The sequence below is a fragment of the Oryctolagus cuniculus genome, chromosome 4 (genome assembly GCF_964237555.1).
Source record: "Oryctolagus cuniculus chromosome 4, mOryCun1.1, whole genome shotgun sequence".
Lineage (NCBI taxonomy): Eukaryota > Metazoa > Chordata > Mammalia > Lagomorpha > Leporidae > Oryctolagus > Oryctolagus cuniculus.
In genome coordinates, this window is record NC_091435.1 from 155,706,806 (window position 1) to 155,722,883 (window position 16,078).

The 16,078-nt window shown below is 42.7% G+C and overlaps 1 protein-coding gene across 3 annotated transcripts in view; it reads left to right on the forward strand.

Moving 5' to 3' along the window:
- The window catches only part of KAT2B (lysine acetyltransferase 2B), a 124,085-nt gene that overhangs the window by 36,915 nt on the left and 71,092 nt on the right, over positions 1-16,078 (forward strand). For 2 of the 3 annotated variants that reach the window (XM_051858848.2, XM_051858849.2), the window contains exon 3: positions 14,326-14,471. In XM_051858848.2, coding sequence (XP_051714808.1) covers positions 14,326-14,471 — 146 coding nt within the window. Of the gene's footprint in view, positions 1-14,032; positions 14,145-14,325; positions 14,472-16,078 lie in introns of those variants that run through there. The other variant, XM_051858850.2, reaches the window with a different exon arrangement.

The following is a 16,078-nucleotide window of genomic DNA, read 5'->3' on the forward strand; positions in this document are numbered from 1 at the left end:
GAAAAAGTCTTTATTAATTTCTGAGAGTAAGATGGCAGGAGAAATATGCCTCACATCTGCCTGTGCAATTGGGAGGTGGAGGGAAGCTTTACAGATGAAGTAGGAGAAAACTAGTATGAAGAAATGCCTCGCAGGGCAAATAAGTGATTGAAGGGGCTTGGAATCAGGCCAGCATGGTAAGATGGACTTTTAATTCTGAATTTCCAATTTTTTTGGAAGATTTATTCATTTATTTGAAGGGCAGAGTTACAGAGAGGCAGAGGCAGAGAGAGAGAGGTCTTTATCCGCTGGTTTACTCCATAGATGGCTGCAATGGCTGGAGCTGTGCTGATCCAAAGCCAGGAGCCAGGAGCTTCTTCCAGGTCTCCCACATGGGTGCAGGGGCCAAAGGACTTAGGCCATCTTCCACTGCTTTCCCAGGCCATAGCAGAGAGCTGGATCAAAAGTGGAGCAGCCAGGACTCTAACTGGTGCTCATATGGGATGCCGGCACTGCAGACAGTGGCTTTACCCACCAGGCCACAGCACCAGTCCTGTGAATTTCTATTTTTGAGGGATTCCTTCCTTCTGAAAGGGCTCCCGTATACTCAAGCTCCAGTGTTACTCAGGTTTCCTTGGCTCTGTTAGCTAGATTTTTCTTCTTTTGTGCATGCCTAGGAGTTGTGACATGAAATTCTCTGCTTGGGATTCCCTGTGCACATGCATGGTCCTGTCCTAAACAATAGGGATGCTTGAAAAATATGATTAGGCCCATTGTTTAAGCATAAAATTGGGAGACATTCAGGAAAAGAATTGGAAAGCATAACAAGGGGAAACCCGGTAAAAAGGAAGTCCAGTGTCAACTTCTATTGCAGGACTGCGCCTCAGTTCTCATTTACACATGTACTGTAGCAGCTGATTCAAGTCAGCTATTCCCCTTGGCTCTGGGTATCCCTTGTTGGCTAATGCAGCCTTTTCAGAGCTGTCAGGAGCTGTGAGTCTGGGACAAAGGAGTTGACGTGATAACATTGGCTCTATTTGATTTTAGTTAACCCGGCTCCCTCTGTCTTGTAGATTCTCCCTCAAGATGCATCCCTGAAACACTTCCTCAATGTAACCCATTCCCTTTTTCCCTTGGTCATGTCTACGGCAGCTCCTGGAATTCCCATCTGCATTGTTGCACATCTGGCTTGCCCAGAAAGTTGTGATTGAATATGATTAACCCCTATGAGCTTCCCATTGTCCTCAGAGTGAGCGTGCTGGACCATTCAGACCCCTGCACCTTCTAGACATTTCCCCAATCACTTAGCATTGAATTTTGGCCATCAGGCTGGTCTGTGTTCTCTGAAACATCTCTAAACTTCCTCCCACCCCTGTGTTTGATCTGGAGGCCTATTCTACCTGCAATGCCTTTTCTTTATTTTTTCCCAAGGACTCGTGCTTATCCTCCAAGGTTTGACTACTCGAGGGTTTTGGAGAGAGAATATAGCTTTCTTGCAGCTTTATTGCAATGTTCCTTCTCATGTGACTATAATTATATACCCTTGTTGGTTTTCTGTACTGAACTGTGATTAAAGCTGACTTTTTCTCTAGTTTGCTATATATTTAGTTCCTGGAGCATAATTGGGTTTATTCCTTCATTGATAAATATTTGATGGAGTCCGTAATCCTAAAAAGAGGACTAGTTACATTTATTTGGGGAGGAGCTTTCATAATGTGTAATCTGCACTCTCTGCCTCTGGCCACGTGTGGCTACCCAGCACCTGAATCGTGGCTGGTTTGAGTTGCAGTGTGCTGCAAGTATAAAGTGCAGCTTTGAAGACTTATCATGACAAAAGAATGTGCATTTTTTTAAAGTTTTGTTTATTTATTTGAAAGAGTTGGGAAGAGGGAGAGACAGAGATCTTTGTCTGCCAGTGACTCCCCAAATGGCTGCAACATCCAGGACTGGGCAAAGCTGAAACCAGGATCCGGGAGCTTCTTCCAGGTTTCCTGTGTGGCTGACAGAGTCCCAAGGTCTTGGGCCATCCTCCACTGCAACCCCAGCCCTAAGAATGTGTGTATTAGTCATCTTTTACATCAAGTACATCTTTAACTCATAATACCTTGCTATAAGTTTAAGTAAATTAATCCCACCTACTTCTTTTACCTTTTTAATGTGGCTACTGGAATATTTAAATTTATGTATGTGGTTTGAGTTAAATTTCTATTGGACAACACTCATCTAATCAGCTCTTACTCTTAGACTCAAGATTCTGGAAGGTGAAACCAGCTTTAAATGATAAGCCTTTTGCACATTAGTCAATCCAACAGATTCCATTGCACTCATTAATTTTACCTCCTCTTGCCTCAACCCCAAATTCCCATGAATAAAAAAGGCATTTGAATAACAGAAATCTTACAGAGGCTGTGATGTTTACTTCCAGTCTAAAGGTGCAGGGACATGTTAGCTGCCTGCTCAGCTGCTGCCCATGCACACGGCAGGGCATGTGAGGACTCGCACAAGAAGTGCAGGCCAGTGATATACGGAGCCAGAGCTTAGCGAGGGTCACAGCACTTGGTGACAGTGCGCTTCCTGTTCCGAGTGAGGAACAGCTGCAGCGTGATCCTTGGCAGCAGGCACAAGGCAGCCTGCCCTGTGGCACCCTGTGGGTCTGACACAGCACTGAGGTACACCCCTGCTGCAGAGAGGGAAAAGACAACGCCTCCAGTCTGACTTGCACCTCCCCTGCTTCCTCTTGCCCATCGCACAGTGGAGATTGGGTCTGGCTCCACAGCAGGAAATAGCTTTTCCTCACAAGTCAAGGGTTGGCCAGTCTTGGGTGATTATATCAATGCTTTGTAACGGGCTCTTGTTTGAAATAAAAGCAACATCCTTTATATTTGATTATCAGATTCAGATGGGAAAAGCATTTTTTGAAAACTTTTTTCATAATTTACATCTTACATAGAAACCATGAGAAGAGCAATGAAGAATATTTCAACATCCTTTCCCCTTGTTTACTTATTGGTATTTCTCCTATTTGCTTTGTCTTTTGCATATATATATATATATATATGCCATATATACGAGATTGTATGGATATACTTGTTTTTCCTGAACCATATGAGAATAAGTGGCATATATATCATAGCCCTTCCTCCTAAATATTTCAATACAAAAGCATATTTCCTAAAAACTAGGATATTCTCTTATATAACCTCAGTTCATTGACTAACTTCAGTAAATTTAACACTAATGTAATTCTTGTATCTTATCTATTGTGTGTATTCTAATTTTGTCGGTTAGCCCAAAGATATTCTGCACGTTGTATTTTCCTGCCCATTAAGCATTCAGACTAGAATCACATATGTATTCAGCTGTCACATCTCTTTAGGCTTCTTTAATCTGGAACAGTTCCTCAGGCTTTTTCTCTTTTGTCTTTTGTGATGTTGACATTTTCATAGCAGAATGTTTTAAATTTTCAAAACAGGGGATGAGCGTACTGGCACAGTGGGTTAAGCTGCTGCTTGAGATGCCACATTCCATATGAGAGTGCCTGTTTGAGTCCTGGTTTCTCCACTTTCAAGCCAGTTTCCTGCTAATGTGCCTGGGAAAGCAGCAGATAATGGCCCAAGTATTTGCGTCCCTGCCATCCAAATGTGAGACCCAAATGGGGTTCTAGGTTCTTGGCTTTGGCTTGGCCCAGCTCTGGCTGTTTCCAGTATTTGGGGAGTAAACCAACAGATGGAAGAGCCCTCTCTCTGTCTCTCTCTCTCTCAGTTTCTGGCACTCTACCTTTCAAATAAATAAATAAATACATGAATAAATAAATAAAACTTTAAAATAATTTTAAAAACAGACTTGTTAAAGAGCTAGGGAAAAATTTATTTTTGTTATCTGCTATTTTGTTTCCTACATTTTATGCAGGAAAAACCTTTGCAAGCAAGACTTTAAAGGAACGTCAACTATGTATTTGATTTTCTAAAAAAAAAAATTCTAAACAGTTCAACCAAACCAACCAAACAAAAACGCCAGCAAAAGCCACCAACATTTGCAGTGTAGATGACAGAGTAAGTTTGTACATAAGGTTTTTCAAGGCTGTAAGAAAAAGATTAACATCCTAAAAAGCAAGCAAAGGAACTCAGTAGGCAGTACTAAGGAATACGAATATGAATGGCCATTTCTGTGAAAAACAAACAAATCCCAGGGATTCCATTGTTTGGAAATCAAGAATAAGGGACCCTCATGTTAATTTCCAAAGGATTAAGTTTCTGAGACTGTCTCCAGTGCAGACAAGAATATAGTGAAAGAGGTGTTGCTTCTTACTGCTGATTCGCTGTACATTGATGCAAACCTTATAGGGGGTTATATTAGTTCACATAAGGCAGAATTTTAAATAACAGTGACTTTGTGTCATGACTTGTATGGCAGATTACCTGCTGTATATAAGTGCTGTGGTTTGCTGGTTTTATTTTATGCCTCAGGTTTTATTTCAATGTATTTAATTCATGAGCCAAACAAGTTTTATATATTACATTTGGTTGTTATCTTGCTTAAGTATCTTTTTTTTTTTTTAAAAAAAAAGATTTATTTATTGGAAAGTCAGTGTTAGAGAGAGAGAGAGAGAGAGAGAGAGGTCTTCCATTGATGGGTCACTCCCCAATGGCTGCGATGGCTGGAGCTGTGCCAATCCAAAGCCAAGAGACAGGAGCTTCCTCCGGAGCTCCCATGCAGATGCAGGGGCCCAAACACTTGAGCTGTCTTCCTTCTACTGCTTTCCCAGGCCATAGCAGAGAGCTGGATCAGAAGTGGAGCAGCCGGGTCTCAAACTGGCGCCATTATGGGATGCTGGCACTGTAGGCAACGGCTTTACCCACTATGCCACGGCGCTGGTCCTTTATGCCTCAGTTTTAATAAAATACTCCCAGGCTAGCAAATCATAGAGGCCTATCATTTTAAGAAAGCATATATTCATATCATTGAAGGGAAGCAATTTGCCTCAAAAAAGTCTTCTTTAGAAAACATTAAGAATTTTTTCTAATAATGAGTGGCCTTTTTTATTTGTTTGAGTTGATTTTCAGTACAGTAAATAATTCAGCTTTGCAGTTACAGTTAGTTACCTCTAGACATTGGCATGGGTCAGTGTTGATTATGGGCCCCTGAGTTAAGTCCAGAAATAGATTAAACGAATCTCAGATCAGTAGCTGCAAGGAGGCAGGAGCAGTTTTTGGATTTGGTACAGGTGGGGTAGTTTGAGGAAAGTGGTGTTAAGATGTCCCTGGTGGCAAGAGCAGTCTCTCCTCTCATTACTGTAGACTGGAGATCCTGAAGACTACAGGTAGGACAGAGAAAAGCAGTGATTAAGGAGAGTGCGTGCGGTGGCTGATAGTCAACGGGAACAGATGTTGGAGGATGAGTGCTGCACTCTGTGACAGAAGGAAGGCTACACGAGGGAGCTGCCTCCTTGCGGAGGGCCGTGAGGAGTTTCGTCTTGGAGCCCAGGCAGCTGCGATGGTGCTGTACCTGCGCTGTTGGCGTGGGAGGCTCTAAGATGGGTGCGGGTGTGATTGGAGTTTGCGATGAGGTTGCTGATGATGTGGATTTGGGGAGAGAAAAAGCTGAGAGAGCTACCTGAGTCAGGTGAGAACAGAAAGGGAGCCTTGGGCACAAGGAGTCTGTAATGGGGCTCCTAGGAGAGGCTGTGTGTGCATTGGAGAGTCTTAAGAACTGGATCACCTCGTGCTTACACCGCGTAGCCGGAATCCTGCTTGCGAGGCGTTTTACCTGGGGTTGCTGTAAAAGCAGACGGTGCCCTTGACTTGGACCCAATCTTCCCCCACCTCATACAACATCCTCCTGCTGCTCTTCCACCACAGACCCACCTTTCCTTCTTTCTCCAGAAGAGATGACCCTCTGCTTCAAAAGAAAAAAAAAAAGCATCCTGTGGAGACTTTTCCTTCCTCCTTTCTGGGAAATTCTTGCTGCTTCATGTACTGTCCTCCATTTCCACTTCCCACTCCTCCCTACTTTGGGTTTCACACCGAGATTTGAGATGATGATTTCAGTATGGGCAAAGTCAGAAGGAAGGGAGCCTCTTCAGCTTTTTAATGTTTGTGTGTGTAGTTCCCGCTTCAGGAGGAAGGTTCCGCACAATAGTTTTCAAGCTGGAACCCTCACGAGGGCAGGGCAAGATGGCAGCTTCCACCTCTGTTCCCACCAGAGCAGCTTTCTCTGAGTAAGGATTCATTTGGGTAAAGTGTTTCCATGCATACAGAAAGTGAGCCACTGGTTTTAAAAATAACGCCTGTCTGTACTTTTATGAGTTTAACTCAATGTGTGTTAGCTCCTTAATTGAAGGCTTACATATTGTGAAGAATCTGGGAGAATTTACATTATATTCTATGCTGATTGTATTCATAGCTTATTACTAGAAAGAGATTAAAACTTCACACACAGGGGCCTGGCATTGTGGCACAGCAGGTTAAGCCAACACTTCCAATGCCAGCATATCATATATGAGCACAGGTTCCAGTCCTGGCTGCTTCACTTCACTCCAGCTCCCTGCTAATGCACCTGGGAAAGCAGTGAAACTTGGCCCAAGTGGTTGGGGCCTGCCATCCACAAGAGAGAGCTGGATGGAGTTTCTGGTTCCTGACTTCTGGCTTTGGTCTGGCCTAGGCTAGGTCGTTATGACCGTTTAGGGAGTGAACTAGTCGAAGGAAGATAGATCTCTCTCTCCCTCATTCTCCCCTCCCCTGTCATCCTAACTTTCAAATAAACAAATCTGTTTAAAAAACCTATTTATGTAAAAACTGATATCAAAATTTTGACCTGGTTTTCTCCAGAATGAGGCCTGTCTCCCAGTGGGTTTAAACTGACCTCAAGGAGAATTCTGCATAGTCTTAAGAAAAAAAAAATGACCTGGCAAGCATTCTCTCTAAAATGAAGTCTGATTTCAGGTATCTTAGAAAATGATGAAGCCACTTTTAAAGTAATAGATTCTATAGCCAAATATAAAGTAATAGATTTGGAATTTTTTTTTTAGTTTCTACATACATATATATTTCTATGATATAAATTATTTATATTCTTAGAAACAAGTTAATCACTCTCTCCTTTTGTATTTGATTATGTCCTTTTTTCTACTCATTTTGGGTTTAGTTTGTTCTTTTTCTAGTTCCTTTTGGTATAAAATAAAATTATTTACTTTTTTTTTTTTTAATTGTATGAGTATTTTTATTCAGAACCTGTATCTCCAAGACTGGTAGAAACAAAATACAAACAACTTGTTATTTTTTAAAATAAGATTTATTTTTATTTATTTGAAAGTCAGAGTTACACCGAGAGAGGAGAGGAAGAGAGAAAGAAGTCTTCAATCTGATGGTTCACTCCCCAATTGGCTGCAATGGCCGGAGCTGTGCTGATCAGAAGCCAGGAGCCAAGAACTTCTTCTGGGTCTCCCACGTGGGTGTAGGGGCCAAAGGACTTGGGCCATCTTCTACTGCTATCCCAGGCATAGCAGAGAGCTGGAGCTGAAGTGGAGCAGCCGGGACTAGAACTGGCACCCATAAGGGATACTGGGGCTTCAGGCCAGGGTGTTAACCCACTGCGCCACTGCACCACAGCGCTGGCCCCCAAACAACTTGTTATTAACATAATAGCTGCAGTTGTTAACTGCAAGAATACTGTAAAAAGAAGTATTACCAAATGTCGCTTTGCTATCTCTCCCTTCCTTCCTTCTTAAATATTTATTAATTTATTGAAAAGTAAAGTGATATATATATATATATATATATATAGGATACAGAGAGAGAGAGAGAGAGATCTATCTTCCATCTGCTGGTTCACTACTCAGATGCCCAGGCTGGGCCATGCTGAAGCCAGGAGCAAGGAACTTTATCCATGTTTCCTACAGGGTGGCAGGAAGTCAAATACTTGAACCATTATTCATTGCTTCTTAGGTGCATTAGCAGGGAGCTGAATCAGAAGTGGAGTAGCCAGGACTTGAACTGGTGCTCTGATTAGGATGCAGACATCTTAATCCACTGCATCAGATTGCCCGCTTCTCTTTTTCTAATCTAGGCATTTATTGTTACCACCTTCCTTCTTAGAACTATTTTTTCTGCATCCTATAAGTATTGGTGTGTTTTATTTCCACTTTTGTTTATTTTAAGATATGTTTCTTTTTTTTAAGATTTATTTTATATACTTTAAAGGCAGAGTTACAGAGAGAAAGGGAGAGACAGAAAGAGAGAGAGAGAGAAAGGGAGAGACAGAAGGAGGTGGGGGGGAGCGTCTTTCATCCACTGGTTTACTCCCTAAATGGTCCCAATGACCAGGCTGAAACCAGGAGCCAGGAGCTTCTTCTAGGTCTCCCACATGGGTGCAGGGGCCCAAGCATTTGGGCCATCTTCTACTGCTTTCCCAGGTATCAGGGAGCTGGATCAGAAGTGGAGCATCTGGGAATCAAACTGGCACCCATATGGGATGCCAGAGCTGCAGGTGATGGTTTAACCCACTACACCACAGCGCTGGCTATCTTAAGATATTTTTCAAATTTCCATTTTGATTTCTTATTTGGCTGGTTGTTCAGGAGCTTGCTATCAAATTTCCACATATTTGTTAATTTCCTAAAGTTCCTCTGTTACTGATTTCCAGTTTCATACCATGTGGTCAGAAAACACAGTTGGTATGATTTTAGTCTTTTTGAATTTGTTAAGTTTTTTTTAAAATTTTTTGTTTGTTTTAAATCTTTCTGACACATGGCAGTTGTACATGTTTATCATGTTTATGGGATATGATAATTGAATACATTGTGTATACTTACTTATTTTAAAATGAAAAGAACTCTTTGTATAGGTGATGGAATCCAAAGACAAGGATGCTGTGTGTCGCAGGCAGTTACTGGAAACAGGGGCAGGAGCTCCAGAGCTCTCTGGTCCCTGTGTCCTCAGCTTCAGTCTGTAGCTTCCTTCCTGTCCCTTTTCCCACGTGCTCTTCACGGGCGTCCCCTGCTCAACACACAACAGCTCAGTCACTGTCTCTCAATGACACCTTTGAATTTCCCAGGGGAGATTCTCATTGGACCAGCTTGGGTCAGAGGTCAACCCTTGATCCATCAACTCTGGCCAGTCTTAGAGTCACAAAGCTCCAGGTTCCCCCAAGTCCCCCCCTGAGGGTGGGGCAGCAGTTCGGAGAGCGTTGGGAGAGCCCCAGGTACCCCAGAAAGTATCCACTATCAGTGGTTTGGAGAGGTCCTTCTGAATCTCACAGTACACTTTCCTCCTATAGCCTGGGGCTCCTCAGCCCGAGGGATGACTTGAGTAGAGATGAGAAAATGAATGGGAGCACGCTTGCTGCGGTGGGGTGATGCAGGTCCTTTCTGTAATTCCCATCGCTGGGGTTCAGGAAGCCCATGGATTATGGTGATTTTGCCACCAGCAGCTTGAGGCTGGGAGTCTTCCTTGGGAACTAGCATGAACACCTCACCCTCTGATGAAACCTGTGTTCTAGACTAGGATGACTTATTCTCCAAAAACTTCGTAAGCACTTGAGAAGAATGTTTTTCCACTGTTGGATGGAATGTTCTGTATGTCTGTTAGGTCTGTTATAAAGTATAGTTCAAGTCCAATGTTTCCCTATTGATTATCTGTCAAGATATTTCTGTCAAGATGATTGTTGAATGTATGACATATATATATATATTACTGTATTATGGTCTATCTCTCACTTCTGCTCTATGGATATATTTTTTAAATATTTGTTTATTTGAAAGGCAGAGTTACAGGGAAAGAGAGAGAGGAAGAGATATAGAGAGATTTTCTATCTGCTGGTTCAATCTCCAAATGGCTGTAGCAGCCAGGGTTAGGCCAGGCTGAAGCCAGGAGCAAGCCTGGAACTTCTTCCAGATCTCCCATGTGGGTACAGGGCCCAAGTACTTGGGCCATCCTCTGCTGTTTCCCGAGACACATTAGCTGGCACTGGATTAGCAGTGAGCAACTGGGACATGAACTGGAGCCCATATGGGATGCCGGCATTGCAGGGGGTGCCTTTGCCTGCTACTCCACAAGGCCCGCCCCTGAAGACACTTTTGAAAGCAGTGATAACAGCCATTTAGTCCATCCCTTAAAGAATTGAGAGTCCTAGGAATGTGATTAATGGAATCTTTTTTAATGTATATATTAGATGCTGAAAAATGGGTCTTCTTTAAGGTTTTTTTTTAATATTAGGAATCAAAAAGAAACCAAAAAGAGTCGAGTTGCTACTGTAAGATGGGTGCCGTCCATATGGGTCCCATAGAAACTCTAGCAGAATTGCCCTTTTTGATGAGAGGAGTGAGCAGGAGCATTTTTGTTGTAAAGAATGACTCTTTTGAAGCTTTTCCAGACATCTTTCTGCTACAGCTCTGGATAACGTTCTCAAAGCACTCTTCTCACAAACAGATGTTGCGGCTCTTTGGCCCTCTGGAAGGTCGTCAGGCAAATTACCTTGAGCATTCCAAAGAGCTGTTGCCGTGGTCTTTGCTTACGACCAGCTTACTTCTGCCTTGACTGAACCATTTCCACCTCTTGGTAGCCATTGCTGTACATGTGCTTTGTATTCAGGATTGTACTGGGAAAGCCGTGTTTCATTTCCTCTTGAATTAGTGAAGAATTGCTCCAAGATCCTGATCCTACTTGTTTATAGTTCCCATTGAAAGCTTTTCTGTCATTTGCAGCTGATCTGGGAATGACAGTTTTGGTAACAAAGAGCAAGAAAAAATTTTTTTTTCACTTTACTTTTTCTGTCAGAACTGTGTGTGCTGAGCCAGTTGGAATGTCTATGGTGTTGGCTGTGGTTTCTGTTGTTAATCAGTGGTCCTCTTCAGTGACGGTGTGAACAAAAGCTTTTCCTCTAAACTGAAGTGGCCTTGGGCTTCATCTTCAACAATGCCTCATCCCTTCTTAAAATGAATTATCTGTTTGTAAACTGCTGATGTACTTAGAGCATTGTCCCTATGAACTTTATGTAAAGCATCAGTGATTTCACCATTCATCCACCCAAGCTTCACCATAGATCTGATGTTTGGTCTTGTTTCAATTCTAGCAGAACTCATGTTGCTCTGATAGGGTGCTATTTAAATTTATGTTTTACCTTTTCTAATTCCTCAAGTGAGACTCTGCTTACTCACATTATATCAAGTTAGTATGACTTCATTTTGATGCAAAAAGTTTTTGAATCCATGTGCAAATTTTTCATAATGAACATTTTCAATGTACTTTTTGAAGATGCATTTTATATTTTGTATTATTATATCCTCTTGTTGAATTGATTCATTTGTCTTATATAGTATTCTTTGTCTCTTTTTGGAGTTTTCAAGATAAGGCATATTTTGTCTCATATAAATATAACTACCTCTGATCCTTAATAACATTTGGAAGCCCCTTTTTGCTTCTTGATACTTAGTTCTTAACATTCTAAAATGCCTTTGTTTACCTGTCTTAGGTTGAGTTCCAAAGTAGCAGAGTGATACAGGGATTTGCGTGCAAGTAGTTTATATGGATTCAAAGTAGGGGAATAGAAAAGTGAGACAAGAAGAAAAAGATAGTATGGTGCAGTGGGTTAAGCTGCTGCCTAAGATGCTGGCATCCCATATGAGTCTGGTTCAAGTCCTGGTGGCTCCATTTCTGATCCAGCTCCCTGCTAATGTGCCTAGGAAAGCAGCAGAGGATGACATGGGTATTTGTGCCCCAACTAACCATGTGGAGACCCAGATGGAGTTTCAGGCTTCTGGCTTCGTCCTGGACCAACCCTGACCTTCCATGTCACCTGGGGAGTGAACGAGAGATTCTCCATCCACTGGTTCACTCTCCAGCTGGCTGCAATGGCCAGCACTGCACCAGGCCAAAACCAGGAGCCAGGAGCTTCATTCAGTTCTCCTACGTGGGTGGCAGAATTCCAGACTTCCAAACATGGGCCATCTTCCACTGCTTTCCCAGGGCATTGTCAGGGAGCTGCGTGAGAAGTGGAGCAGCCAGTAAATGAACCAGCAGCCATATGGGATGCTGGCATTACAGGCAGCAGCTTTACTGCTATGTCACAACGCAGGTCTAATGAATGAATAAATCTTTTTTTAACAAAAGAGAAGGAAAAGGTAGCAGGTAAAGGGTGAGTTACTAAGACAGTGCCCTCCTCACCCCACAGTGGGCAACTGGTACTTAATTCTATTGAAGAATAACTGGGACCCATTATAGAACACTTACCTCAGTAAGCTAAATTATTTATCCACTATATTCTTTATACTTGGTAGAGGGCTGCTCTTGAGGGGCAGATAGGAGCAGAGTAAGTTACAGTGACAGAAAGAGTCCTTAGGTAGGGAAATGGAGCTGCTGGTCCTTGGAAGCAAGAGGGTTTACACATGGGTGCTGCAGCATCCTCTGTCTTAGGCTTTTTTTTTTTTTTTTTTTTTTTTTTACAGGCAGAGTGGACAGTGAGAGAGAGAGAGAGACAGAGAGAAAGGTCTTCCTTTGCCGTTGGTTCACCCTCCAATGGCCGCCATGGCCGGCACACCGCACTGATCCGAAGGCAGGAGCCAGGTACTTATCCTGGTCTCCTGTGCGGGTGCAGGACCCAAGGACTTGGGCCATCCTCCACTGCACTCCCTGGCCACAGCAGAGAGCTGGACTGGAAGAGGGGCAACCGGGACAGAATCCGGCGCCTCGACCGGGACTAGAACCCGGTGTGCCAGCGCCGCTAGGCGGAGGATTAGCCTAGTGAGCCGCGGCGCCGGCCTGTCTTAGGCTTCTGAGTGAGCATTATGGGTTTATGACAAGTGCACCATGACTTCTGGAGAAGACCCATGCCCAACATCGAGCAGCTATTCTTCAGTAAACTTCTAGTTCCATCTCCCTTTAAAAAGATGAGGAGAATCCCATTACTGTCTACTTATTTTAGTCTGTCTTTCAAAGTCACTTCAAGTACTTCTATGTCCAGCATTTTTTTAAAAAAGATTTTTGTTTATTTATTTGAGAGAGTTATAGACGGACAGTGAAAGAGAAAGAGTTTCTGTTTGCTTGCTCACTCCCCTGATGGCTTCAACAGCCAGGAGCTGGGCCATTCTGAAGCCAGGAGCCTGGAGCTTCTTCCTGGTCTTCCACGTGGGTGCAGGGGCCCAAGCACTTGGGCCATCTTCGACTGCTTTCTCAGGCTATAGCAGAGAGCTGGATCGGAAAAGGAGCAGTGATAATATGAACTAACACCCATGTGGGATGTTGCGTGCCGCAAGTGGAGGCTTAGCCTACTGTGCCGCAGTGCCGGGCCCCTATGTCCAGCATTTTTAATTCAGCACAGTCAACTACACCGAAGAGGATCACTCTTATGCAGCAAGCCTTGGTGACTCGTGCTGAGGATAACAGAAATAAATATTTGTTCTCAATCCAGGGGAGCTCCTAGTATACTGGGTGATTAATTATTGGCTGTCTCACCTAGAAATTCCTTTTCACAGATGAAACAGCTTAAAGTCAATCAGTTAACAAAAATCGTTTTTAAGTCCTTTAGAATTTGGTTTAAGCATACTTCACTTTCAGGCTGTCAGGGTAACTTGTTGGTGAGTGGTATTTGATGAAACAGTATTTAATCTCTCTGAGCCTCAGTTTCTGCAACTGTAAAGTGGGATTACTAATACCCAGTTCATGAAACTGTTTGAGGATTAAATGAGATAACCTTGAAAGATGGGGCTGCAATGGGGAGTAGAAATGACAGGTGGATGAATGAGGAGAGGATATTGGTTAGATCACTAAAATTATAGTAAGGCAGCAGAACAAAAGGAGAAAAAGCAGGTATGTTCTTGGGAGATGTTGAATTTCAAGCTAAAATAGGCCTTTGCCCTTTGCCACAGGGGCCGTGAAGTTTTAGTGCATCGTAGAGAGGCTAGGGTGTAAAGGGACTTCAGGGTAGGGCTGTACACTATTACAAAGTTTTTGGATGACATAGAACTAAACCTTTAGCGAACTTGACTTTCTGAACCACAAACCTACAAATGATAGATCCATACCTAGGACCACAGAGGCAGAGAACTTGTTTCTATGGGAACATAAGAACTGAGTCTATGGTGAGCAGGCTTGCTGCTCCAAGTTCCGATTCTTACAATATACCTTTTCTGAACTGGTTAGCTGCTGACCCCTCTTTAATGCCGGATGGAGAGGGTGAGCCTCAACAACACAGCAGTCTCTTAACTATAAGCAGATCTTGTGAGAAGGCTTCAGGGGCTCAGCAAGTTCTTTGTGTTTGCAGTGCAACCTGCTGGATTGGTGGGAATTAAAATGGGGAACGTCTGTGCTTTCCACTTGACTTCTTACATATGTTCTTTTGATCTTTTCTCTTAAGCTGCTCATGTTTCCCACCTGGAGAATGTGTCAGAGGAAGAAATGAACAGACTCCTGGGAATAGTGTTGGATGTGGAGTATCTCTTTACTTGTGTCCACAAGGAGGAAGATGCAGATACCAAGCAAGTTTACTTCTACCTATTTAAGGTGAGATTTTAACATTTTAAAAGGTTTTTCTTTTTTCTGTCGTTGTCCAATATCTTCGTTCTCTGTATGCTGGGTCGTGTCAGTGAGAGGTCTAGACTCACGGATTTTACCCCTGGGATTGCTGAAGCACACGTTTCTTCAGGGTGGGGGCTCTAAAATGAGCACACGCATCACTTTCCTTGAAAGCCTTCACACTTCCAGCGAAGTTGAATGTATTTTCTTTATGTAATGGAAAATTTGGTTGGTGTTATAGGCAAAACAATTTCAAGTTCAGAGAAGGCTCTGAAACAAGATCCAAAATATAATTTTAATTTCAGGAAGCAGTCGATGGTAAGCTTTATTACAGCACTCATGTCATGATTTACTGGTCTCTGCATAAATCTGCAATCTATATCATTTTTCTAGTTAAAAAAAACTGAATCTTTTCTTGCTGATTGTATTTTGAAGCATTTTGATGTTTTTGCATAGCTGAAGTAAATTTCTATAAACACACTTTTTTTAAAAGTTTGAAATACTTGCTCAAATATTAATAAAATGGGTATAATTTATGGTAAAGTTATTCATGAGGTAGATCTCTGGGCTCTGGGCTCTATACTTAACTAGACTTTTAGTTTTAATTTGTATTTACCCTTCTTCTGACTCCCAGAAGCATCAGATAAACCCCTGCCAAGATTGTAAGAGCCAACAGTTTTTTTCCTTGATATTTTATTGGATATTATAATCTATATTCTAAATATTTGCAAAAATCATGTGCAGTTACATCCTTCAGAAAAAGTGCTAGAAAATTAATTCCTGCTTTCTGCAAACATGAATATCTTTTTTAAAATTTATTTATTTGAAAAGCAGAAAGAGAGAGGGAGAGAGGGGAAGAGAGAGTATGAGAGATTTTCCATCTGCTAGTTCATTCCCCAAAGGGCCACAATGGTTGGAGCTGGGCCAGATGAAACTCGGGAGCCAAGAACTCCATCCAGGTCTCACACATGGGTTCAGGGACCCAAGTTCTTGGGTCTTCTTCCACTGCCTCACCTGGGATGCCAGCATGGCAGGCAGTGGCTTAACCCACTGTGCCACAACATATGTCCCAAAGTTGAATATCTTGATTTACATATGCTTATAGATTCCTTTCACCCAGTAGATATTTATTGCATACCTACCCTGCATGGCACTGATGTAGGCATGAGGGATAGAGAACACAGCAAAGTCTGCAAAATCTTTTTCTTCATGGAGTTTATATTGCAGTAGAAAAGGGAGGCAGTCAACAAGGGAAGAGCCAGCACACAGCTCCGCGCCAGATGAGCTTGATGTGGTATTGGAACAGCAAGGAGATGTGGTTGGATCCCAGTGAACAAGGGGGAAGGGGATGTGCCTCTGAGTCCTGTTTCTCTGCTTCAAGAGGAAGAATCAAGGCTTTGCAAATCTGTTTGGTGATTATTGCTACCAGAACTGCCTCTTCATGGTTCCGCATCAGCCACATTCAGGTCACATCCATTGCCTTCCAATAGTATCGGTCTCCTTAAGTTCTGATTACAGTCTGGAATAACCACTGTAAGAGGGAAATTGGCGATGAGAATGGGTAGAAAAATCTTCAGGTTGCCAAAAATAGATTC